Below are 23,810 nucleotides of genomic sequence, written 5' to 3'. Positions count from 1 at the left end.
CTGGGGACAGGGATGCAGGGAGACTGTCCAGGTGTACAATGACACAGCCATTCAGGGGGCTGTCCCCAATAATGGGGGCATTTATTTCTGACAGGGACAGGCCCAAGCTTTGGACTAAGGACAGCCTCCCCCCCTTGCTTATTTGGAAACACTCTCTCCCAGGGCTCTGAAGCAGCAGGGCGAGCCCCCAGCCCATGCTCTGCAGCCTGGACCGGGGGCGAGGCAGAGGGGCAGATGGGGGCTCCCTGGAGCCTCTCAGGAGCCCCCCTCGGCTGAAGGGCTGATATGTGGTGGGTGTTATATCTTCTCATGCACGCCAGCTCCCCTGGGCCAGAGATGGACGTGCTCCCACAGGTGTCGTAGCTGGGGGGGAGGAGGGGAGGAGAGATGGAGAGAATGAAGAATATAGGGCCTCATGGAAGTCCGATGGCTACTGCCTAAGGTTGGAGTGCTATTCCTCTAAACCTCACAAATCCAGCTCTGTCTCCCTGCCCTTTGTCATCACCCCACCGCAACGCTCCCCTCCCCCACTCCCCACACCCAGGATGCCTCTAAAACACCATCTGCCTGTTTCCCCTGATCACATCTGGCCACTGGCTCTCTCTGGCCTTCAGCATACAGCCCATTTCCTCAGCTGGGAATCAAGGCCCAGGCCTTCCTGGCAACTCTTCTGCCCCCAGACCCTGCCCGCCTGCTTCCCTCCCCCTCCTCTCCAAATCCTCGTCGGGGACCAGATGTCCCTTTCCTCCAGGAAGCCTGGTGGACACCTCCTCCCCACCAGGCCCCAGATGAAGCCTTGAGCGCTCAAGTCAAAGCTCAGCACTTAGATTAAAAGCAATTCACCGCCACCTGGATGTCTTCCACTTGGAGCATCTGCTCTGCACTCCCACTCGCAATTCCAGCTCTTGCCACCAGGGGGCAGATGGTGAGCACTCAGAAAATGTGCCCCCCCACCCCCCCAACCCCTCATCAGGTGTCAGGCAGAGGGACAAGAGAGGGAGGGGTTAATGCACACCCCACCCCCACCTAGAGGTTCTAGAACCTTGGGGATCCCTTGATCAATAATTGTTAGCCCTGTTCCGCCTTAAGGGAAAACCCTTCCAGCAGAACAAGCTGGGCTGGGGGCCTGGGCCCGGGCGTGGGGAAGGGATAGAGGTGGCCCAGGAGAGGGACTCCACCCTTCCCAGGGCAGTTCCGACCCTGTCCACTTACCAGGTGTAGATGAGCGGGGTGAGGAGGGCGGTGAGGAGGATGGCAACGATGACCACGGTGCCCACGCTCTGGGGCCCTGGGGCAGCCTGGAGTGCCTCAGCTGAGGGTGTGAGGGGGCCCACAGGCAGGTGGGGTGAGAAGGGAGGAAAGAGATCTGACCTGAGAAGGGGGACCTGGAACAGGCTCCAGACCAACCACCCCTCACAGCAGCCCAAGGTGGGCGGGGCATGCAGGCGGCCTGGGGAGGGGCACCTGCAGACAGCAGGATGGTAATGGTGGCTCTGACTGACTGGGGGCTGGCCCATTCCTCCCCACCCCACCCAGTCCTCAGGAGCCCCCAGGTCCCTGGGCCCCCAGCCCTAGAGTTTGACCTGCACACCCATACCTTGCTGCAGGCGGGTCTCACTGGACCACTCTGTCTCAGCCATGGGTCCCCTGTCTCTCACCACCAGAAATTTCACTCTGAACAGGAGACCCAGCATTGGGGATGGGGGGGTCCCCAGGACCTGAAACCATCCAACCCTGGTGCCTGTCAGTCTGTCCCCCTGACTCCCAGGGCCTGGGGGGAACAGCCTAGAGCTAAAAGCACAGTCTTAGAGTCCACCGGAAGGGGCTCCATCACAGCTGTGACTGGGATGTCTCAGCTGTGTGGCCTTGGGTGCATCCCTTGCCTTCTCTGGGACCCTTAGGGTCCTCTCTTGGGAAATGTGTGTGGAGCAGACTAGATGCCTCAGCACAAAACATCAGTGAATCAAGGCCTGAATGAGGAGAGATGGGGCCAGGGCCCACCACTCTGCCTGGATGGGGAGACTCCACCCACATGGTCCACATGGCCCACGGGGGCGGGGACTCAAGTTGGGGGCCCTCTGCTCAAGAAGACGGAAGAATTCACCGCGGACTCCCGGGCCCCAGCCCCCTCCTCCTAATGGCAGAACTGGAGCCAGGAACCCAGGCACTCAGCTGGGAGCCACCCAGGCTCAGGTCTGGACACAGGCAGGAGCCCTCCCACACCAGCGCGGGGCTGGCCGCTCACCGGTAGGGGCCCGGGCCCGGCAGGGGGTGGTGGCAGCCCCTTGTCATCGGGGAGCAGCGGGTATCGTTGGCAACACGGAGGACCCGGAGCTCGTTGCCAGGCTGGCCGCCTGGGTAGAGTGCTCAGTTGGCCCTCAGCGTGACATAGTAGCCCCTCTGGGGCAAGTTGGCAGGGACTGGGGTGTCCTCCACCCTCTGTGGGGCAGTGAAGCTCTGGGTGGCTGAGGGTGGCACCGAGGGTCAGAAGGTGGGGGATGCATGGGCTCTACCCCATCCCGCCAGGCCAGACAGCCTCTGGCCACATCCCCGGCAGCACCTACCCCTGCTCCCTTCAGGCCCGCCTAACCATTTCACAGAGGGGAAAGTGAGGCCTGCCCCGGCAGCACCCACCATTGCTGTGGGCCAACACCAGCCAGATGGCATCAAAGTCGGCGATGTTAAGGTGACTGAACTGGCCCTGCGGCTGCTCCAGTGTGAAGGTGGACTGGGTAAGTCTCCCTGCCAGGGTGGCGCTTGAGAGCTGAGGCGCATAGCTGATGTGCTCTGGGGCCAGTGCGGGCAGAGAGAAGAGGCTCAACAGCATGACCAAGTCCCCAGTGCCTCGTCTGGGGGGGACAGGCTCATGGCCCTGGAAGCCCCCGTCAGTGGGAGGAGTTAGGGCTTTTCCTGGGAGCTCTGGTCAGGCGTTAACCAGGATTGCTCCTTGGCACTTCCGTGTCCAGCCCCTGGCCCCTGCTTTGGGAGCCTATTAGGGGTGGGCACCATCGGAGGTCGGGGGAGGCCTTGCCCCCCTGCATCACCGGGGTCTCAGTGATGGGCAGGGCCTGGGGAAGGAGGACAGGTGGAGGCACAGGAGACCCTTCCCCAGCTGCATGCACAGTTCTTCTGGGGGAGGCATCTTAGGTCTTGCTGGGGTGACACTCAGATTTGGGGGAGCCTGAGCCCAAGCCCAAACCCTAGGCTGGGCTCTTGACAGAGCCCAGTGACCTTGAGCTCTGACACTCTGCAGGCCTCAGTTTACCCAGCTCTCAAGTCCCCCCCCAGCTCCATGCACACAGTCCAGGTTGGTTTGCTTGATGAGAAGAATGAATGGCTTGGTGTCGGGGGTGGGCGGGGGGTGACACGGGAAGACCCTAGGCCCGGTGGTGGGCCTCGAGGAAGTGTCCTGGCTCAGATCCTAGGGCGGCCTCTCCTCCCCACCCAGCGCTCTGCACCTCCCACCCCACCCCAAGGCTCCCTCCCCTTAGAGAACGTGTCCCCCTCTCAGCCACTCACAGCCCTGTCTAGTCTTGCTGCTCTGCCTGGAGGGCTCAGAACCCCTAACTCCTCTCCAGGCCCCCTGAGGTGTCCCTCAGCCCCAGATACTGGAGAGCAGAAGAAAGATGAGGTGGGCTTTATGGAAGTCTCCAGAACCCTCTCCCTCTTTCAGTTCAGTTCAATGCAGTTCATTTCCATTTAATTCAGCTCAACCCCAAGGGTTCAGGGCTAGAACCCTCCTCTCTCACAGCTCCTGGCTCTAATGCTGAGGCCCAGGGAACACGGCATACAGCAGGTACTTAATATTTGCTTAAAAGAGAGGAAAGACATGGAGCAGCAGAGATGGGGGCATGGGGGCTGCATCTCTAAGTCTCTCCAGTTTGAGAGCCTGACAGTGAACAATGCCTGTAGACCCCCTTGGAGAGCTTCTTTTGGGGTAAGTGTTACCCTTGAAGACTTCTTTAAACCTCTCCTTGGGGCCGGGGAGGAGGGGAAGGAGGGGAAGGAGGGAGCCATTTGGTGAGAATGGGGCTCAGGAGGCACAGAGATGAGAAGCGCAGAGAGAGGGAGGATGCATTCCTTGCTCCCAATCTTGGGGCGGGGGGTAGGGGGACAGGTGTCTGTCTTGTGACCTCTTCTGGTGGGCTGTCTCCCCTGACCCACCTGGGACCCAGTCCCCAGACTCGGGGCTCAGGAGGCGGCCGGGGGAGGTGGGGTCTCTCTCCCTGAAGCCTGAAGCATAGTGGGCACCCCTGTCCTGCCCGACCCTCTCTCACCCAGACTCATCCCCGGATGGAGGCAGGTCAGCAGCAGCAACAGTGCCATCAGAAGAGAAGACTGTCCCCCCCGAGCCTCACGGCCAGGCCAAGCGTCCAACTGTCTGTCTGTCCGAGGGTCTGTCTGCAGCATCCAGAGCCCCAGAGGCTCCTGCGTGCTGGGCTGGGGGAGGCTGCTTCTGGCACCTCCTGCTGCCCCTCCCACGTGCCCCCTTTCTCCCAGACAACTGGTTGGACAGGCTTAGGGGCTGAATCTGCTGGCCCCAAGGATTTGGCATTGCAAGGGAGGGGCCTGAAGAGGAAAACTGCACCCCAACCCCGCTCCAGGAGGGCCTGGCTAGGGAGGGGCCACGGAAAGAGGAGCCAGCCCTGGGGTCCAGGCAGCCCCAGGGACAGCCCTGCCGCGCCTTGTGGAATCTCCTCATCCAAACAGTCCCCCAACCTGGCGACCACGGCTCCCCACGGCCCCCCTCTGCAGAAGGCAGTTATCCTCATTTCTCAGACGAGGCATAGAGCGGAGAAAGGGGCTTGTCCAAGATCACCCAGCCAGCCGGGCCAGACCCAGAACTGGAGCATCACCCCCCAAGGCAAGCCTAGGGGCACTCCCTCCCTGCTGTCCCCCTACCGCCTGGCCCCGGAAGGGGGTTCCCCAACCTCATCCTCCCTCCCCTCCTTATCCAGGTGACCTGCCCTCTCTCCTTCCCCCATCTCTGGCCACTGCCAGAGCAGGGCAATCCCTCCTCGAGACAGAAGGTGCCCGGATGGGGCCCAGGGCCGGCGGGCAGAGCGTGTACCGACCACCTCTCACCTGGACTGGAGCAGCAGACCCTCAGGGTGGTCCCCTGCCCCAAGCACCAGCCCCCACCCCCGCCGGCCCAGCTCCATACCTGACTGGAGCCACCCTCCTAAAACTCAAACTCCTTTGGGGAGCACTTAAAAATTTTTTTAAACAATTAATTATAAATATTCTTTAGTTATTAAAACACACTTAATTTATATCTCTATATAATCAAATATATAATCTATTTGATTACCAGCCCACCTGCATTATCTTCCTTTCTCAATATACTTAAACTGTGCAAATTGTTTATTGCAGTGAACTTCGCAAAAGGAAAATATTCCTACCCACACTATGTAATTACCTAGTAGGTTTTTTGTGACCAACTCTTTACTCGGACGAGCTAGTTCCAGACTTTTCAAGATTGAACATTACTGTATTTCACCAGTGATTGACTCAGCCCCAAAGGAACTGGGGGCCAAAAGCAGAGCGAAAAACTCGGGAAGGCAGACAAGGTCGGGGGAGTTCGGGTGTGCGCCTGGAGAGCCTCAACCAAAAGGCCACTGAGGGACTTCCCTGGTGGTCCAGTGGTTAAGAATCCGCCTTGCAATGCAGGGGAACTAAGATCCCACGTGCACCGCATCGAAGAGCCCGCACATTGCAACAAAAAAGATCCCGTGTACCCAATGCAACCACAAAATAAATAAATAAATAACTATTTAAAAACAAACAAACAAAAAAACACAATAAAACCAAAGGCCGGGGCCTCCCTGGTGGCGCAGTGGTTGAGAGTCCGCCTGCCGATGCAGGGGATACGGGTTCGTGCCCCGGTCTGGGAGGATCCCATATGCCGCGGAGCGGCTGGGCCCGTGAGCCATGGCTGCTGAGCCTGCGCGTCCGGAGCCTGTGCTCCGCAACGGGAGAGGCCACAACAGTGAGAGGCCCGCATACCACAAAAAAAAAAAAAAAAAAAAAAACCAAAGGCCGCTGGGACCCCTCTTCTAAGGCTTCTCACCTCTCAGGTGGCGCAGGCCAGGCTCTTCCTGGAGGCCCTCGCTGCCTTGCAGTAAGTACCCAGCAAACTCTTGTCCTTCAGTCCTACCTACCCCAGGGTCTGGCACCACTAGAAACTGTCCCCTGGTTGGCTTTGGTGCCTCCCCTAATGTCCTTCCAGCACCTGGCATGTGCCTCCATCTTATAATCATTGCAATAAAATGTATTGTTATATCAAGTGCATCCCTGTGCACACCTGGCCCTCCTCCCGCTGGAAGCTCCTCAAGGCAGGAACCGCCCCTCCTTCCTCACGGGGTGGCAGGGAGGAGGGGGTGAGCTCGCAGGGGCTGGCACAGGGCCGTCCACAAAGCAGCCACTTCAGCGTGCTGGCGGTTACCTGGATGGGCTTGAGATGCAGGTCATCCTGTGATCAACGTTTAGTCATGGGACACGGAGGTCACACAGGTAGAACTTTCAGCAGATGTGTGGGCCTCTGAGAGAGCGGGACCAGTGCTCCTGGACCCAGATGTGGAAGAGAGCAGGTCCAACTAGGGCCCAGCCGGCAAATCCCGGTCAGACCCAGCCCTGGAAAGGCTTCTTTATCTCTCCAGACTGTTATTACAGAAATGGTCACACCTGGGCTTCCCTGGTGGCGCAGTGGTTAAGAATCTGCCTGCCAATGCAGGGGACATGGTTCGAGCCCTGGTCCGGGAAGATCCCACATGCCATGGAGCAACTAAGTCCGTGTGCCACAGCTACTGAGCCTGCACTCCAGAGCCCACGAGCCACAACTACTGAGCCTGCGTGCCACAACTACTGAAGCCCATGTGCCTAGAGCCCGTGTTCTGCAACAAGAGACGCCACCGCAATGAGAAGCCGGCGCACTGAAAGGAAGAGTAGCCCCTGCTTGCCGCAACTAGAGAAAGCCCATGCGCAGCAACGAAGACCCAACGCAGCCCAAAATAAATAAATTAAAAAAAAAAAAGAAATGGTCACACCTAGGAAAGTCGAAAATATATAGTACAAAGAATGCCCATACATATAGCCTCCACCCAGATTCAACAATTGTAAACATTTTGCTATATTTGCTCTCAAGCCTCTCCCTCCCATATATATATATTTACTACATATATACACACACAATGTTACTCTCTCTATATCAATATATATTTATATAATATATACATATATGTATATATAATACATATACTTATATGTAAATATAGTATACTTACAAAACATATGTATATATAATATATACTTATAATACACATATATTTTGCAATATAATGTATATTGATAAGTATATAGACTTACTTTTTTCCCCTCTTTTTGTCTTTTGAAAGGCAGTTGAAAGCAGACATCATAACATGGGAAGAGCTTCATCCTTCTGAAAGTACATTCTTGCCCATCGACTCATCTCAGATCCCCAGAAGCGGGCAGGGCAGGCACGATTATTAATCTCATTACACGGATGAGAAAACCAGGCCCCCACAGGGAGAGGAACTTTCTCAGCCCCATGGATGGTCAGTGGCAGGGCTGGAAATCAACCCTCGGTCTTCTAATACCCAGGCAGGACTCTCTCTCTTTCCCCTTTTCATCTGTGTTTAATTGGAAGGCCTTGCAGGAGCAAAGGATTACGTTTCCTTCTCAGTTTTTGTGGCACCCTTCATTACTGCTCTGCACAAGGTCCTGCTTTTATTTTTTAATTTTTTCTCTTCGCGTCCATCTCTATCCCACTCCTGCCCCGCCCCCCCTGCGCAGGCATCCAGTCTCCTTACTTTGGTATGCACCCTTGTATCAGTTACCTATGGCTATTCTGATATATATTATAGTCTTTGTCTGTGGTACGCAGCCCACAGCTCCTAAAGGAGCATCCTTTGTTCCCTGAAATAGCTCCAGAGTGATAAAGGTGAAATGCGTGTTTTTTGTTTTTTATAACAAGCCCCTTTCGACCACACCTGAGTTTATGTTGATGTGGTGATTTTGGAAATCCCCTAGATAACCACAGGAAGGGGGCGGCTGGTTGCCAGGGGAACCAGCCAGTGATTAGAGGGCTACAACTTACAGCTGCATCCCCCCTAACTCTGGGAAGGCAAGAGGGGCTGGAGGTTAGATTAATCATCAAGGGCCAATGGGTTAATCAATCATGCCTACTTAACGAAGCCTCCAAAAAAAACCCCAATACTGAAAAAACCCTAAAATACTGAAAAATCAGTCCTTTCCCTACTGATTTGAAATGCTTTTTTTTTTTTTGAAATGCTATTTTTAATCACACACCACAGATGCAGGCAACCCTCAGTGTCCCCTCTCAGCTTGATCTGGGACAAGTTCCCATGGGTACCAGGGGTGTCCATACCCACAGCCCACTTGGGGCCCCAGCTGGCTCCGTTTGTCTCCCCAGGCCCAGGTATGAGGGCTCCTTCCCAGACCCACAGGGCCTGAGGAGTCCCTCCTGGTCCTGCATTCAACCAGGGCTGCTGCATGTGGCCTCGTGTGAAGAGAGTGGGACCAGGATGCCCAGAGGGGCCAGGAAGGGCTGGGGGTGGTGGTGACTATTCTCCAAGCCCTGGGGAATAGTCTATTCCCAAGGACCTACCAGGCTGTGTACCTTTGGGGTGACTCATGGGACAGGGTGGGATTCTGAACAACACCCCCCCACACACACACACACAGGGCAGCCAGGTAATGCTCCCAAAGGCCCACCTAGCCCTGTGTTACCACACAAGGCCCCAGTTCCATGGCAACCATCACACCTTGCCCCGAGCAGGTGCACAGGAAGAAGCTCTGGGCTCCCCCTCCCCAGCAGAGTGAGACACCAGATCTGCAGCCTGGGATTTCAGGCAGAGAGGGAGAGTGCAGTCCCTTCCCCTGCCACCAGCTTGACCTTGGGGCCACTCACCAGACCCTAACAGACACCCGTCTGTGCTAATTTCAAGGGGAAAAGACCCTACAGTCCACTGACTCCAATCTGCCCCGAATCTTTCTACTGCACAGTGGTCCAGCCCCTTCCAGGTCTGCTTGTACACCCCTCATGACAGGCAGCTCACCACCTATCCTGTTTAGTTAAAGCATCGTAAACCCAGAATCAAAAACCAGAAAGCTCTTTTGGTAGAGTGCCTCCTTGGAGTGAAATCTCACAAGTTAGGGCCAAGAGGCAGCCACCGTGGCTCTTCCTTGATCCATGCAAGCCTGGGACCAATTCCTTCCTGCTCTGGATGCTGGGTGGCCGAAGGTCAGAACTCTGAGTCCTTTTTAGTTGTTGCATTCAGCGCAACTGACACACTGTTTATTGAGGGTCTGCTATGTGCCAGGACCACTGTGGGCACGGGCTGCGGGCAGAAGCTCCAGAGGAGAAGCGAGGGCTGGGAAAAGGGTGGGCACTTATCTATGCACTCCTCCAACAGGCCATGATAGATCCCCTGCTCTGTGCCAGGCTCTGGGCCACCTCAGGGAACAGAAAACAATCTGACATCCTGGTTGGGAGGGACAGAGAGTAAATAAACACATTCAAGTATAATGGAGTGTCTGGTAGTGATACAGGCTTCAAGGAAGCAAAAGCTGGGAGGTGAGAATTATGGAAGGTGGGGGCTATTTTAGGCAGGGAGAGCACAGGACCCTGACAAGGTGACATATGAACAGAGCCTGAATGAACCAGGAGAGGGAGAACCATGGGAGAGCCTGAGAAAGTGCTCTACTGGCAGAGGCAGCAGCAGGTGCACAAGCCCCAGGACAGTTGTCTCTCGCTCTGTAACAATGTCCCCAAAGCTCTGAGGATGAAAACAATAACCACTTCAGCATCTCTCAAAATCCTGTAGGTGGAGACGGGGCTCTGCTGGGTGGTTCTTCTGCTCCATACGGTATCAATGGAGTCGCTCATATGGCTACATCCAGCTGGGAGCTTGGCTTCACTCACGTGTCTGGGGTGGCTGGAGCAGCTGAGAGCTGGCTGGGCCTCCCCCTCCTCTCCTCCCCTGCCCCCACCCTTTTCCTCTCCATGAGGCCACTCATCATTCAGTGGTCCACCCTAAGTTTCTTTACATGGCAGCAAGAATCCCAAGAAGGCAAAAAATGGAAGCTGGCAGGCCTCTCAAGGGCAAGGCCTGAACATCAGACAGCATTACTGCAGCCACAGCCTGTGACCAGAGCAAGCCTCAGGACAGCCCAGGTTCAAGGGGAGGGGAGGGGATGCCACCTGATGGGAGGTGCAGCATCCATACAGGGAAAGGTGCAAATACCAGTGCCCATCCTTGGAATAATCCACGTAGGCCCTGAGGAGGGAGCATCTTGATGGCGGCGGGTTTGCTGGGGTCAGTGTGGTTGGGGGATTAACTGGGGAGAGAGGGAAGGGGTAGGAGGTGAGGTCCTCAAGCTCCGGGGACAGCACAGAAGCTGTGGGGCCGTGCAGGTCGCTGTCCAGACTCTGGCTTTGACCTTCAGAGAGATGTGAGTCTCGGCAGGGTTAGCGCAGAGGAAGGGTGTGGCTAGGAGGCCTCGGGCTGCTGTGGGGAGAACAGACTGAGGTGGGGGAGGCGGGGAGGGGGTGTACTTGTCTCCTGGTCTCCTGGGGCTGCTGTAATAAGGGACCACAAACTGGGTAACTTAGAACAACATTATTCTCTCATGGTTCTGGAGGCCAGAAGTCTGAAATCAAGGTGTCACAGGGCCACGCTCCCTCTGAAGTCTCTGGGGGAAGAACCCTCCCTTTCATCTTCTAGTTTCTCATGGCCGTGGCCTTCCTTGATGCCCCCTGGCATGACTCCAGTCTCTGCCTCCATCTTCACACACTGTTCTCCTCTCTGTGTGTCTGTCTCTGTGGCCAGATCTCCTTCTTCTTAGAGGGACCCTGGTTGTATTGGGTTTAGGGCTCACCCTAACCCAGGATGATCTCACCTTAACTGCAAAGACTCTATTTCCAAAAAGGTACATTCATGGGTTCCGGATAGACATGAATTTGGGGGGACACTATTCAACCCAATAGATGGGGGCAAGGGCTGTGGAGCGCCCAGTGAGGAAGCTGCTGCAGTCGTGCAGGGGAGACACAAGCGTGGTGGCAGGAGGACCCTCTCTAAATTCATTCCCCCTGCCCCCAACCCCGGCTGCACAGAAGCCTCCCTCAAGGAGAAGCCACCATGCTTTAGTTTTTCTGAAGCTTGGAAGCCCTCTGCCCTGGAGCCCAAGTGGCTGAGGCCAGCCAGGGCTGCACGCTGCCTGCAGTGTACTACTGGGGGACAGAGGGTGGAACCCAAGCCCTACCAGGCACCCCCAGTGTGCCCACACCTGACCTAGGGAGCAGTGAGGGGGCGTTCATGGAGACATTGTCCCCCAAGGCCCAGCTCAGGTAACCTCCCTGCTCTGCCCAGGGCTCACCTCTCCCTGCCACTCATTCCACTCCGACCACTGAAGGCCTTCCCAAAACCCAGTCTGCTCCCCCTCCCTTGGACCAGCTCCTCGGGTGGTGTTCAGGGCCCTCCACGCTTACCCCAGGCCTCACCTCCTCCCTCTCAACCCCCCAGCTCCACACCCACCTCATTCCAGCCAGCTGAGCCCTACTGTGATGCCTTGACCCAGTTTTCCAGGCCTCCTCCTCCCCTCCCTGATTGCCTACCTTTCTCCCTTCCATCCTCAATGAAGTTGCCAACTCAGATGCCACCTCCTCCAGGAAGTCCCCCTGGTGCCTCCACACCTCCCCAGGCTGGGCCGGATGCTGCCCTTGGGTCCCACCACTGCCTTTTTCCCCATCACAGGTCCTGTTCCCTGCCCTGTACTTTCTGTGCCTGGTTTTGTCTGAGCCCCCAACTCTGCCCTGCAGAGGACCCTATGCAGAAGAGGCACCCAGAGATGTCTGATGACCTGAGCCCACACTCAGCACCCCCACCCCTCCTGCCCATCCCCCTACCCCAAGCCCCATCCCACCCCTGCCCTGGGGGCTCTCCCATTGCCCTGGCCCCATGGAGTCAGGGCTCAGACAAGGACAGGGCTCCAGGCACAGGGATTGGAGGGCAAAGCTGAGCCCGGAGCTTCCATGAAACACTCGAGGAGACTTTGGGCCACTTCTACCAGGGAGCGGGGGTGGAGGGCTGAAGACAGGGAGGGAGAGGCCAGGATGATTAATGGGACATTCCTCTCTGTCCCTCAGGGGAGGAAGAATGGTTGTCAAGGGCAACACATTCTTCCCGTGGATTACTCCAGCCTGTGTCACCCACAGGGAGTGGGGTTTCAGGGAGGTGGGGACTGGAGTGTCTGAGCCCAAACTGCTTAGAGAGCATCACTCATCTTACAGGGGAGGGGAAACTGAGGCCAGCGGAGGTGGGCAGGGCTGCCTGCGAGGCTCATCCAGCAGATGAGGCATAAAGGGTGGGGGTAGCCCTGGGCTCCTGTCTCACTCCCGGGTTCTGTCCCTAGGAGTCAGGGGTGTCCAGGCTGGGACCAGTGGTGGAGGCCGAAAAGAGAGGAGGGCCAGGACGCCGCTGCAGTGGCCTCTGGCTTCTCCACGGGGAGGGGAGGAGGAGGCCCGGAAAGCTGGGTCAAGGGGGCCAGCGTGATGGCCCTTCCTGCCTCCAAGCCTCTGTACTCGCTGTTCCTGCTGCCCGTCAGCTCTCATCACTGACCCCTGCCCTGTGCACTCCGCCTCCGTCACCGCTCACGTCCACAACACCGTGACGGTGGGTGGGTGGATTAGCCTGCTCCAGCTAAAGTGCCCCAGACCAGGCTGCTTAAACAACACTTGCTCACAGTTCTGGAGGCTGGAAGGCCAAGATCACATCAGCAGTGATGGTTTCTTCTGGGGCCTCTCTCCTTGGCTGGCACACGGCCTGCCTCTTCACATGGTCTGTCCCCTGCAGCATCCCTGGTGTCTCTGTGTCCCAATCTCTTCTTATAAGGACACCAGTCAGACTGGATTACATGCCACCCTCAAGAACTTACTTAATGACCTCTTCACTTCGTTCCCTCTTGAAAGACCCTCTCTCCAAATACAGTCACCTTCTGAGGCACTGGGGGTTAGGGCTTTGACACAGGAATTGTGAGGAACACGGTTCTGTCTATAACAGTGTGCGTGCCTCCCCCCTCCCCCCACCCCCCGGCCCCTCCGTGAGTGGGACACTGTCTAAGGACAGGGACTGGATCGGAGCCCTCTGTGTGGCCTGGAGGGTCTCTGGGCTGGGTCCCTGGGTCTGTTGTCCTGCCCAGCAGCTGCCCCCTCCCTCTTCCACTCCGACGCCTCTCTTCCCCCTCCCCTCCCCACCTCCGTGGGGACAGGGTGGGGCGGCCAGGCTACAGAGTGAGCAGTGAGGTGTGGCTGTGTCCCTCTGCTCCTGTTTTCATGCTGGCCCCTCCCAAGAAGGTGGTGCCCACCCTGCCCCCTACCACTGGGCTGGCGGCTTCCTGGGCTGGGCTGGCCAGGAGCTGGACGTGCCCTCTACGCCCTCTAGCTTCCTCCTGCGGACAGTAGGGAGAGGCCAAGCTCTGCAGAGGGTTCTTGAGTCGCCATCCTGAAGAGGCAGCAATGAACAGCCCCTAAGGCTGTGACACTGGCCCTGGGGCCCTTCCTAGAAGGCAGCTCATCACAAACCCCAGCAAGGCTCTGAAAAGCTCCCAGCATGAAATGCAACTGTGTTCCTCGTGTCCCCCCAGTGCCTGGGGACTGGCCACCTTCCTGGGCATGAGAGATGATTGCCATTCTGACTGCCCAACACCCGTATTATGTCGGGGACATGGCTTTCTTGCTGCCATGTCCCCCGGCCAGCGCTAGCCATATGATGTCTTTGTAAGAATCACAAAAAGGTGTCTCTTCTCTGCACGGGCTCGGCCCCCTCACCCCACCCAGGAACCCCACCTGTGGCGGAGCCTGAGTCTGCACCTCCCACTGCAGCAGCCAGAGGGTGGGACGTGCCAGGCTCCTGGGCAGCCAGCGTACCCATCGGTCATGCGCCCGCACCAGACAAAGAAGCAGGTGCCCTGGCCAGCCGACTGAGGTCAGTGTGAAGACGCCTTTTATAAAGCATTCAGGCAAAATATATTTATTAAACAGCTACTGGGAGCCGGGCACTGTGCTAGCTGTAGGAGTACCCTGGTGAGCAAAGCAGACGTGATCCCTGCCCTCCTGGAGTTTACAGTTTAGTGGAGGAGACGCAAAAGCTCACCGTTTTAAATGTCTAATTAAAAAATGGAAAGAAAATTGTGCCGAGAAAGAAAAGACGGCTCTAGGAGAGCTGAGAGAGTCAGTAAGGGCTTCCTTGAAGAAGCAACAGTGAAGCTGAGGAATGATCTAGAGGAAGGGGAGTGAAGTGGAGGAATGGTCTACATTGAGGGAAAAGCAAGTGCAAAGGCCCTGTGGCACGGGGGCTAACGGAGGGGGTGTGTGGCATGAATTCAGGCAGCAAGGGATGGATCATGGGGCCTCAGGACTGAGGTGATGAATCTGGATTCTGTTCTTGCAGCAGGAAATCCCTCTGAGACTTGTGAGCAAGGGTGTGACACCATTAGGTGTATAATCTGGTCCCTCTGGGTGCTGGGAGGAGAATGGGGGTGGGGGTCAGGAACGCTGGTACCGGGAGACCAGCAAAGGGGCAGCTGCTGACACCCCGGCAAGAGACCAGGGTGGCTGGCCTGGGGACTGCAGGGATGATGGAGTGAAACGGGTGGTTCAGAGATACAGAGGAATAAAGTGAACCCAGAGGGTGAGAGGGAGGGAGGGCTGCTGCCCGGTTGCCTGGTTTCCACCTGCTGTCATTCTGATTCCTTCGATTTCTGGCCTGATGAATCATTTGCGAGTCATCGCCCCCACAACCATTGCTGTTTTTTCCTTTTTAACCATGAACTTGTTTTTAACCACTGAGCCATTATATTACGGGCCAATGGATTTGGAGGTACTTCCCCAAATACAGCCCTGGAGGAAATTCAAAACATCATTTAATGAAAAATTCTCCACCATGTAGTTCTCACTATGCACCCCGCTCAAGGCTGTCACGAGCTGACCCTCGCCGGGCTGGTGTCTGACTCATGACCCTCTCTGTGGCAGAGGCCCTGCCTGGCACGGCTCCCTGGGGTCCAGCGTGATGGTGCCTGTGTTGGCGATGACCGGTCCCGCCAGCCACCCCTTCTCTGTGTGGACTCTGTGGCGCCCGGGCACACCTGTCAGCACAGCCCTGGGGCAGCACACCCACAGCTGGGCAGGCTCACAGGGTGGCCTCCCGCTGACCAGGGTTGGCTTCCATCTTTGTAAAATATTAACAATTTGTGGACTTCCCTGGTGGCGCAGTGGTTAAGAATCCACCTGCCAACGCAGGGACACGGGTTCGAGCCCTAGTCTGGGATGATCCCACGTGCCGCAGAACAATAAACAAATAAAATTAATTAATTAAAAAACAAACAATTTGTTAGTGTATTTGTGGATTCACTGACCTAAAATGACGTTCCCAGAACCCCCTTTTCTGGGGATCAGCTCTAAAGCTGGGGTGATAGAACCACTTTTAGAACATAGAGGGCCCCACTTTGCATTCATACCCATCCCCACATCAGAAACCCAAGCACAGGGACTTCCTTGGTGGCACAGTGGTTAAGAATTCGCCTGCCAACACCAGGGACACGGGTTCGAGCCCTGGTCCAGGAAGATCCCATATGCCACGGAGGGACTAAGCCCATGCGCCACAATTACTGAGCCCGAGTGCCACAACTACTGAAGCCCGCGCACCTAAAGCCCGTGCTCTGCAGCAAGAGAAGACACCGCAATGAGAAGCCCGCGCACCGCAACGCAGAGTAGCCCCCGCCTGTCGCAACTAGAGAAAGCCTAGGCACAGCAACGAAGACCCAACACAGCCAAAAATAATTAATTAATTAATTAATTAAAAACAAAAAACCCCAAGCACAGCCTCTCCTTTTGGCTTATCCCCCAAGTCTAAGAAGTGCCTGATTCCTCCAGCCACCTCCTAAATATTTCTAGAATCCAACTCTTCCCTTCCAACCTGCTTCATCTGCCCAAGCTGGGTCAGGGCTGATTCCATCTGCCTGGAGGTCACCCTCCCTCTTACTGGCCTCCTGGCCCCCTGCTACCACAGTCCCAGGCACCATCCGTGCCACCGCAGGGCAAGACCATTTACACCTGATCTCCCTGAGTCGCGCCCTCTCTTCCTCTCTCCTTCTTTCCTCTGACTTGACTGACTTGCATTTGCCTCCTGAGACTCATCTCAGCCCTAGGAAGACCCCTTGACCATCAGGTGGGGTCGGTTGCCTCCCCTGGGCTCCCCTGCCCAGTCTTCACTCACCATGTTGCAATGTCTGTTCAGAGCCTGTCTCCAAGGTTAAGCTCCAGTGGCCCCGATGGGGTGACAGCAGCTCCTCAGAGGGTTCGAAGATGCTGTTCAGAAGTGAGGGGCAGCCCCAGGCATGCACAGGATGTCGCAGTTCCTGGGACCCGCACAGATTCTGGCACTAAGAACAAGCCACAAAAGGAGCCTGGGACAGAAAGAGCCTGGGGCAATTCCTGCTCCTGGCTGATCCTCCAGCTTTGGGCAGGTTTGTTCATTTTTTTACTCAGCAAACACCAGTGGACCCCTCTTCCTCCCCACCATATCCCTCCTGGGCAGGCCCCAAGCTGGGCATCCTGGGCCTCAAGGGCCTCCCTGTCTGGTGTTGGAGCCAGGCCTGGGAAGGACAGTGTGAGACTGGCTCGTCTGGGGGTAGCTGGTGCGGGGGAGGGCACTTTTAACCATCCTCCAATTCCAAGAATCTAAGAGGGTCCCGGGCTCTACAGCAGCAGAATTTCCAAAGTGGCTGCCTGAAGGGGCTGGTTCCCATGGCCAGGTGTCACCGAGGACACCAGGGCCTGAGCTCCTGACTGCATCTGAATCTGCTTCTGTCTGCACCTAGAGCGGGTCTTGTGGCTGGTGGGGATGCAGGCAGGGTGGGAGGGAGACCACAAGGGACCAGGGGGGCATGGGTTTTCAAAGTAGACCCCCCTAAAGTGTTTGCCTGGGAGGGAGCACTGCTAAATCCACCTGTGTTAGTAGGAGGCTTCCTGGCCCTGCCCCCCACTGTGGGTGGGTTGCCCTGGGCCCGTCAGGAGATGGGGCACCCTCAATGTATAGTTAGGGCTGGCAATCAAAGGCATAGGCTCAGGGCAGCCCCGGGTCTGGCGTCGGGGCCAGGCTGGACAGAGCAAGGCCAGGCTGGGCCCTGCGTGTAAATTCTCCTCTTCCAGAACCAGCACAGGCACTGCTAGGGTGGAGGAGCCAGACTGCATTTATTCATTTCCAAAAACCAGGGCCCCCACGCTGGCCACCGCTGGGCACCCTCCTCAGGGGGCCTGCCTGCTGGGAGCCGCGGTCAGACTAGAGGGGCTGGGATTGGGTCCAGGGACACGAGGTGCGGTGACGGTGGACAGTGCGCGGCGGGGAGGGTACTGAGCCTCAGTTTTTTCGTCCAGAAAACGGTGGCGGCTGTGCGGATTGGACGACACATCGTAGATCCTCAAGCGAGAGCGTGACTGCTCATCCCTCTGGCTTGGCCGAGGTGGGACCTGGAGCCCTGACCTCCAGAGACTCCCCTGATTGGCGGTAGCTCTACAACATCGGGTCACGCGGCGGGACTCGCCACAGTTCATAGGAGTGCGCACGCGCGGGACCCTGCGGCTGCGGTGAACTGGCGCCCCCTTGTGACCACAGTGGGAACGACCGGCCTTGCGGGCGGGCGGGGGGACGGACGCTGCTGAGTTAAGTGTATCCTCCTGGGTGATGGGGGCTCGCGGACCTCAGAGAGTCCATTGGGGTGATCGTCTGAGGAGTGTGAGCCCAAGGGTATGTGACAATGTGAGGGAGTGATAGCCTCCCAATAGTAACAGGTCACATCAGGACACGTGGTCATCTGAGGCTCAGAGCAGTGAGTGAGCTCCCAAGAACAGCACCGGGCTCTGCCTGAAGGCCCGTGTCTGACACTGTGCAGGGCATGCAGCAGGAGCTCAATAAATGTTTGTGGCGTGAGAGTGAGTGGATAAGTGTGTGAGCCATCTGCGTGTGCAAGGGGGTTAGGAGTGGTGGCCGGAAAGTCATAACATGTGTCTACACTGTCAGACCTTACAGCTGGTGAGTGCCACCCTCAGAAAGGGCCCCCGTCCAGGGACAATGGAAGAACCTCTAAAGGCTCCACTGCAGCCCCAGCCGCTGGTGGATGGGACAGAGGGACAGAGGGAGGCCTCATATACCCCAGGATGGGCCCAGCCCAGCCCCCTGCACAGGGCAGACAAGGCCCCCTGCAGGCCTCCTCCTGGGGCCTGGAAGCTTCCTGTCAGGGCGGTCTCTCCACGTCACCTTCCAGCCTTGCTCGAGGCAGGCAGACCAGAGGCAGACGGTGGCGGAGGCTGGATGCCCAGCCTGACCACAGCCCTCCCCTGAGTGCAACTTCACTGCCTGGAGCGGGGGAACTGGGAAAGCCCAAGGCAGGGCTGCTAGCGGTGGGATGGATTTCAGGCAGGGTGGGGAGGTGCGATGGGGGAGGGGCACGTGGGTGCAGGTCCCCCACGGCCCCAGCCCCAGCTGTATGGGCCAGGCTAGGGGCTGAGGCTGGGGAGGGGTTCCAGGCCAGGCTCACAGCCCACGGGCAGCGTGGCAGCCTCGCTGGGTGGGATGTGGTGGGTCATGTAGCGCGTCCCCATGAAGGAGCCGGTTCGCAGCTGCTCTGGGGCCTCCTCCGGCCACCACAGGCTGGAGCTGGATGGGGAGAGGAAGAGGCGCAGCTGTCTCCCTGCTGGGTGGAGTGGGCTGCCGAGCTCCCCACCCCCAGAGCCCTCCCCCTGCAGCCTCTGATCTCCCTTTCCTCCCTTGTAGAACCAGCTGGAGGTGTGCCTCCTCCAGGTGGCCACCCTGACTACCTGGGTGTCCGTTCGCTGAAATGATAGAAGGCTCATTGGAGAGAAAACAAGGTCAGGGAGGAGAAGGGCCCAGGCAGAACGAGGTGACCCCTTCTCTGAACCTGCTGGACCACCTCCCTGACCTCCCAGGTGAGAGATATTCGGGAGTGGGGTGGAATTCCCTGCACATCCCTGGAAGGGGCACCGCCCACCTCAGAACCACAGGGCTCATGGAGGGCTTCCAGGTGCTGGGACCAGTGAGAGGGAAGGGGTTCAGGGTGAGAGAGGGGCCCTCGGGGGTGTCACCACTCACAAGCGCACGCTGGAGGCTGCCAGGAAGGCCAGGAGCAGGAGACCAGCCAGAGAAGAGAGGATGGAGGTGATGACAATCATGTCACCACTTCGCCGGCCTGGCCACGTGTCAATGGAGCCTGGGGACTTCCCTGTACATACAGTGGCTCTCAGAGGCTGCCCCTGGACCCCAGGGCGGTCACCTCCCCACCATGCTCACACCCAAGGCTGACTGCCTTACATCCCCAGCCCGCCTCCTGAGCCCATCCATCTGTCCCTCTCAGCTGGGCATCTGTGCTCTGCCAGCCTGGACCACCAGCCATCGCTCCAGCCTCTGCCTTGGTCTCACCTTCTGGGCTGTTCCCAGCAATGTGCCTGCCCACTGCCCCGCCTGTGGCAGGAAGCGTGGCAGCAGAGCTCAGGACTGCCCTGCTCCTGGAGCCTGGCATTCAAGACCCTCACATGACAAGACCCACCAACACCACCAGCCCGGCCTCTCAGCCCATCTCCCGGGCGCCCACATGTGGGACACTCCAGCCTTTCACGTGCAGTTTTCTTATCCCGGGACCCACGTCCCTGACCGACTCCAGCCTCCTTCTTGCCCTGGCCCTTCTCCTCCACCTGGCAGTGCTGGGCACAGGGTTGGCTCCCTGAAGGAGGGGACGACTGCTTCTGTCTATGACGGGGCTGGGGCCCGGGGCACCTGAGGGTTGGCAAACATTTCGGGGTGGACAGAGCCGGTATCTCTGCTGATGGGGTCGACCTGGTGCCCCAGCCTCCAGCACGAGGTTCTGTATGGGGTTGGGGTGGGGGTGGGGCTGCCTCTGAGCCCACAGTCCCACAGCAGCAGGGGGAGGGGCCGGCTGAGCACGACCATGGTGGAGAGGGCGGCCAGTCCACACGGGGCAGACTGGAGCCGGAGCGCCCCTCCCCCAGCACTACCTTGGCAGAGAGTGATGGGGTCGGACCACCTCGTCTGGGCCTGGGGTGAGCCCTTGGAGTCTATCAGGAGGAACTTCACCCTGGGGAGAGGAGGAAGGGTGAGGCTCCGAGCCTCGACTGCCCTGGGCGAGGCACCCACCTTGGCCAGGCCCCAGGCAGCTGTTGCTGGCTGGCCAGGCTGTGGGCCTTTCTATGTATAGGGGAGGGTGGGGCCCATCAGCACGGGCCAAAGCCTGGCCCTGCTCTAAGGACCCCCGGAGACCTCTCTGGCCACAGTGACCTCTGCCAGCAGCCCCAAACCATCTGAACCGTCGCTCTCCAGACACTCTATCTGGTTTAGGTGGCTCCGATTACTAAGTGTCACATGCAGGGTGGCTCAGCTGGGCGCATGGGGCTGGGGGGCCCTGGCCTCCCAGAGAACTGCTGGCTGTGAGGAGTCTGTGAGGCCTTGGAAGGCCCCTCTATAAGAGCGGGCACCCCAGGCAAAGGCCAGGGAGGGAGGGCTGTGATCAGGGCGCACTCGGAGCCCTGGATCACGGGAGGGGGCAGGCTGAGCTCGGGGGGCACCGGGATCCGTGCGAAGCCCCGGTTGTATCTTTGTCCGCGGGTGGGGGGCGGAGCTCTGGAAGGTTTCCGAGCCGCGAGGAACGGAGGCAGGCTGGCACTGACGGGACGGCTCCGGGGGCCGCTAGGGATGCGGGCGGCAGGTATAACTGGAGGCCGCGCCAGGGAGTGGCCACGGGGAGGGGGAGGGGACCTGGCCGGGCTGGGTGAGAGGGCGAGGGAGGCGTGGGTGGAGCCTACGCCCCGCCCCGCCTTGCCTGCGCCCCCTGCCGGTTCCCCCAGCCGCACTTGGTCTCCCTGAGGACCTCTGGCCTTGTCCCCCTCGTCTGACACCTGCTCTCCCACCCCGGCTCCACCCTCAGCCCCAGCCTTAGTTTCCCGCCAGATGTACCTGTGGGAGGGACGGTGGGCCCTGCAGCATTCCCCTTCCCCCTTATGGGGCCTGCAGACTCCTCCCCAACCCCCACCCCACCCCACCGGCTCTGAGATGCCCACCTCCTCCTCGTGGGCCTCCTGGAAGGGCCACATTCTGTCTGCCCCCCTAGCTGGTCGCACCCCATAGAGGAAGAAACCCAGGTTTGTGAAGGGGAGGGGCTTGCTCCACCTGCAGCCGGGAAGGAGCCGGGCCAGGACAGAGGCCTGGGGAGAGGCTGGGGTGGGGGGGCAGTCCTGGTCCCCAAAACCCCTCCTCTCCCAGCACAGCCCTCTCCCAAGGTCCAGGTTGGGTGACCCACCTGTAAGGTCCAGGGCCGGGGAGGGGGGCGTTGCAGTAGCGTGGCTGCTGGAGGTCAGCAAGGCAGCCGGCGTCATTGCCCACCCTAAGCACCGGGGCGCCCCCCCTGCCACCCACTGGGTCCTCACAGGGTAGCTGATCCAGGGTCAGGGGCAGCGTCATGTAGTGGCCATCCGTCAGCAGCCTCGGGGAGGCTGGGATCTCAGCCAGTGTCTGGGGGTTCTGGAGGTCCCTGGAGGCTGCAGGAGTGAGGGACAGACAGATTGGGGCCGGAGGGGAGGAGCAGACGGGACGATGGGACCTCGGGACCTCGGGACCTCGGGACCTCGCCATAGCCCCTGGCTGGGTCCAAGGCCTCCAGCCCTGGCCTGCCATGCCTCACATGAGACTTTGTCACCTCTCAGAGCGCCCTCTGGATAAAGCCCAAACTCCCAATCCACACCCAGTTGTGAGGGGTTCCCAGGGCCCCCTGCAGCTCTCCTCAGCCCCAGACCTGCACCAGGACATACCGTTGCTGAAGGCCACCATCAGCCAGACGGTGCTGGCAGCACTGGCATGCCCTTCCAGGACACAGCGCGGCGGCTCCAGGGAAAACGTGGTGGCTGTGACCTTGCCTTCCAGGTCCCAGGTTGTTATCCGCGGTGTGTAGGGGATGAGTTCTGTGGCCGTGGAGATAGGGGTGAGGGTCCAGGGCCCACTGCCCCTGGGGCTGCCTCTCCCAATCGGAGGGGGCAGGCTCCCAGGGTCCCGGCAGGTGCCCCAGCCCCTTGGATCTGGCCAGGGGCACCCATCCCGGGACCCCCACTCACCCAGGCTCATGCAGGGCTGGGGCCACACCAGCACCATGAGGTGCAGCAGCCAGGGGCGCAGCTGCCTCCAGGGGAGCCCCATGATGGCCTGCAGAGCACCCAAACACCCACAGCCTGGGGCTCCGGCCTCACCCCCTCCCCCAACACCTCGGCCCGGCCTGGAGGAGCTGGTTAGTCAGGCTGCCCTGCTGGCCGAGGGCTTGAAAGACCTGAAAATGTAAGTGCACCCTCACTCCTCCTCCCAGCCCAGCCCACCACAGGGAGGGAGCTGGGCAGGGCTCTGGTGTGGGGCAGGCCAGGGCCAGTTAGGAGGGCAGGAGCAGGGCTGCTGGAGCTGAGCGAGAGAGGTCATTGGACCCCCAAGATGCAGGCCAGGTCACCCCAGAGGCCCATGTCTGAATTTGGGTCCCACCCAGCCTCCCAGACCTGGGGAGGAGGGCTGATCTCTGGAAACCAGGGCTCAGGGCCACATGCCAGAGATTCCTGCACCCCAGGTGCCAGGAGCCTCCCTCTGGCCTTCCATCCCCACCCAGGGAAGGAAGTGGGCAGCCCCAACCTGTCTGGCTCCAGCCCCATCACCGCCCCTGGCCCTGGCGCCATCTCTGCACCCTGCCCTTCCTCCACAAGGCCACATCCTCGCTCACTCCCCAGTTCCTTCGTCCAAAGGAATCACATGGACTCAGAGAAAGGATTGTAGAGCCCTTGACAGCTGGCAAGTCCCCTACTTCAGCAGTCCCCAACCTTTTTGGCACCAGGGACTGGTTTCGTGGAAGAGAGTTTTTCCACAGACGGGTACCGGTCTTTGGCCTGGGGGTTTGGGACACCTGCCCTACTTACATTACTTCCACGGGTTCTCACTATATATGTATTTTTTAAATTTTAATTATTTATTTTTTAATATTTAAATTATTTTTTTTGGTTGTGCCACATGGCCTGTGGGATCTTAGTTCCCTGACTGACCAGGGACTGAACCCAGGCCCTCAGCAGGGAAAGCGTGGAGTCCTAACCACTGGACTGCCAGGGAATTCCCTATATGTGTTTTAAAAATTGAGATATAATTCACATACCATGTCTTTTAAAATGTACAGTTCAGTGGTTTTTGTTTTCTGGGGGCTTTGTTTTTTTTGGGGGGTTGTTTGTTTTTGTTTTGCTTAAACAAGGAGGGATTTATTTTTATTTACAAGAATCCTGGAGGAGGACAGCTGCTGGCATGGGCTTGGTCAAATGGTGATAAGGTCAATGTCTCTGAGATTCTCTTGGCCTTTTTCTCATTGTAGCAAGATGGCTGCTGTGGCTCCAGCCATCATATCCTCAATCAAAGTAGGAAGAAGGGAGGAGCAGGGAGGTGTTATCCAATCTCTCTCTTTTATCAGAAAAACATAAGCTTTCCTAGAAGCCCCTGTAGACTTCCTCTTAAATTTCACTGGCCATAAATCACCAGACTCCAGAACCTTTTCACCACCCCAAAAGGAAACACTGTACCCATTAAAACAGTCACTCCCAATTCCCCCTCCCCCTGACAACCAATAAGTTACTTTCTGTCTCTCTGGATTTGCCTCTTCTGGATATTTCATATAAA

General features: G+C 58.3%; 2 protein-coding genes across 3 annotated transcripts; both read right to left on the bottom strand.

The window, feature by feature from the left end:
* Nucleotides 1-255: 255 nt before the first annotated feature.
* On the bottom strand, nt 256-11,359 carry LOC307063069 (uroplakin-3b-like protein 1; the record flags this gene model as incomplete). The annotated part of the gene is given in 11 exon segments (XM_079719054.1): nt 256-281; nt 284-363; nt 1,213-1,312; nt 1,598-1,674; nt 2,246-2,367; nt 2,371-2,465; nt 2,635-2,787; nt 4,278-4,401; nt 6,305-6,472; nt 10,244-10,482; nt 11,305-11,359. Coding segments are annotated over 11 exon segments (1,239 nt in total).
* Nucleotides 11,360-18,592: 7,233 nt separating this feature from the next.
* On the bottom strand, nt 18,593-22,313 carry UPK3B (uroplakin 3B; the record flags this gene model as incomplete). Of its 2 annotated transcripts, XM_079720063.1 has the most annotated exons (6): nt 18,593-18,752; nt 19,206-19,335; nt 20,126-20,205; nt 21,424-21,661; nt 21,932-22,081; nt 22,232-22,313. In XM_079720063.1, the coding sequence occupies 6 exons, from the start codon at nt 22,311-22,313 to the stop codon at nt 18,593-18,595; spliced, it is 840 nt and encodes a 279-aa protein (XP_079576189.1). The 2 variants fall into 2 exon arrangements, with proteins under 2 accessions (XP_079576189.1, XP_079576188.1); XM_079720062.1 differs by having other exon boundaries at nt 21,932-22,313.
* Nucleotides 22,314-23,810: the final 1,497 nt, after the last annotated feature.

This window comes from Hyperoodon ampullatus (assembly GCF_949752795.1).
Source record: "Hyperoodon ampullatus genome assembly, chromosome: 14".
Classification (NCBI taxonomy): Eukaryota; Metazoa; Chordata; class Mammalia; order Artiodactyla; family Ziphiidae; genus Hyperoodon; species Hyperoodon ampullatus.
Note: the sequence above shows the minus strand (reverse complement) of the source record. Positions and strands in the feature narration are given on the sequence as shown.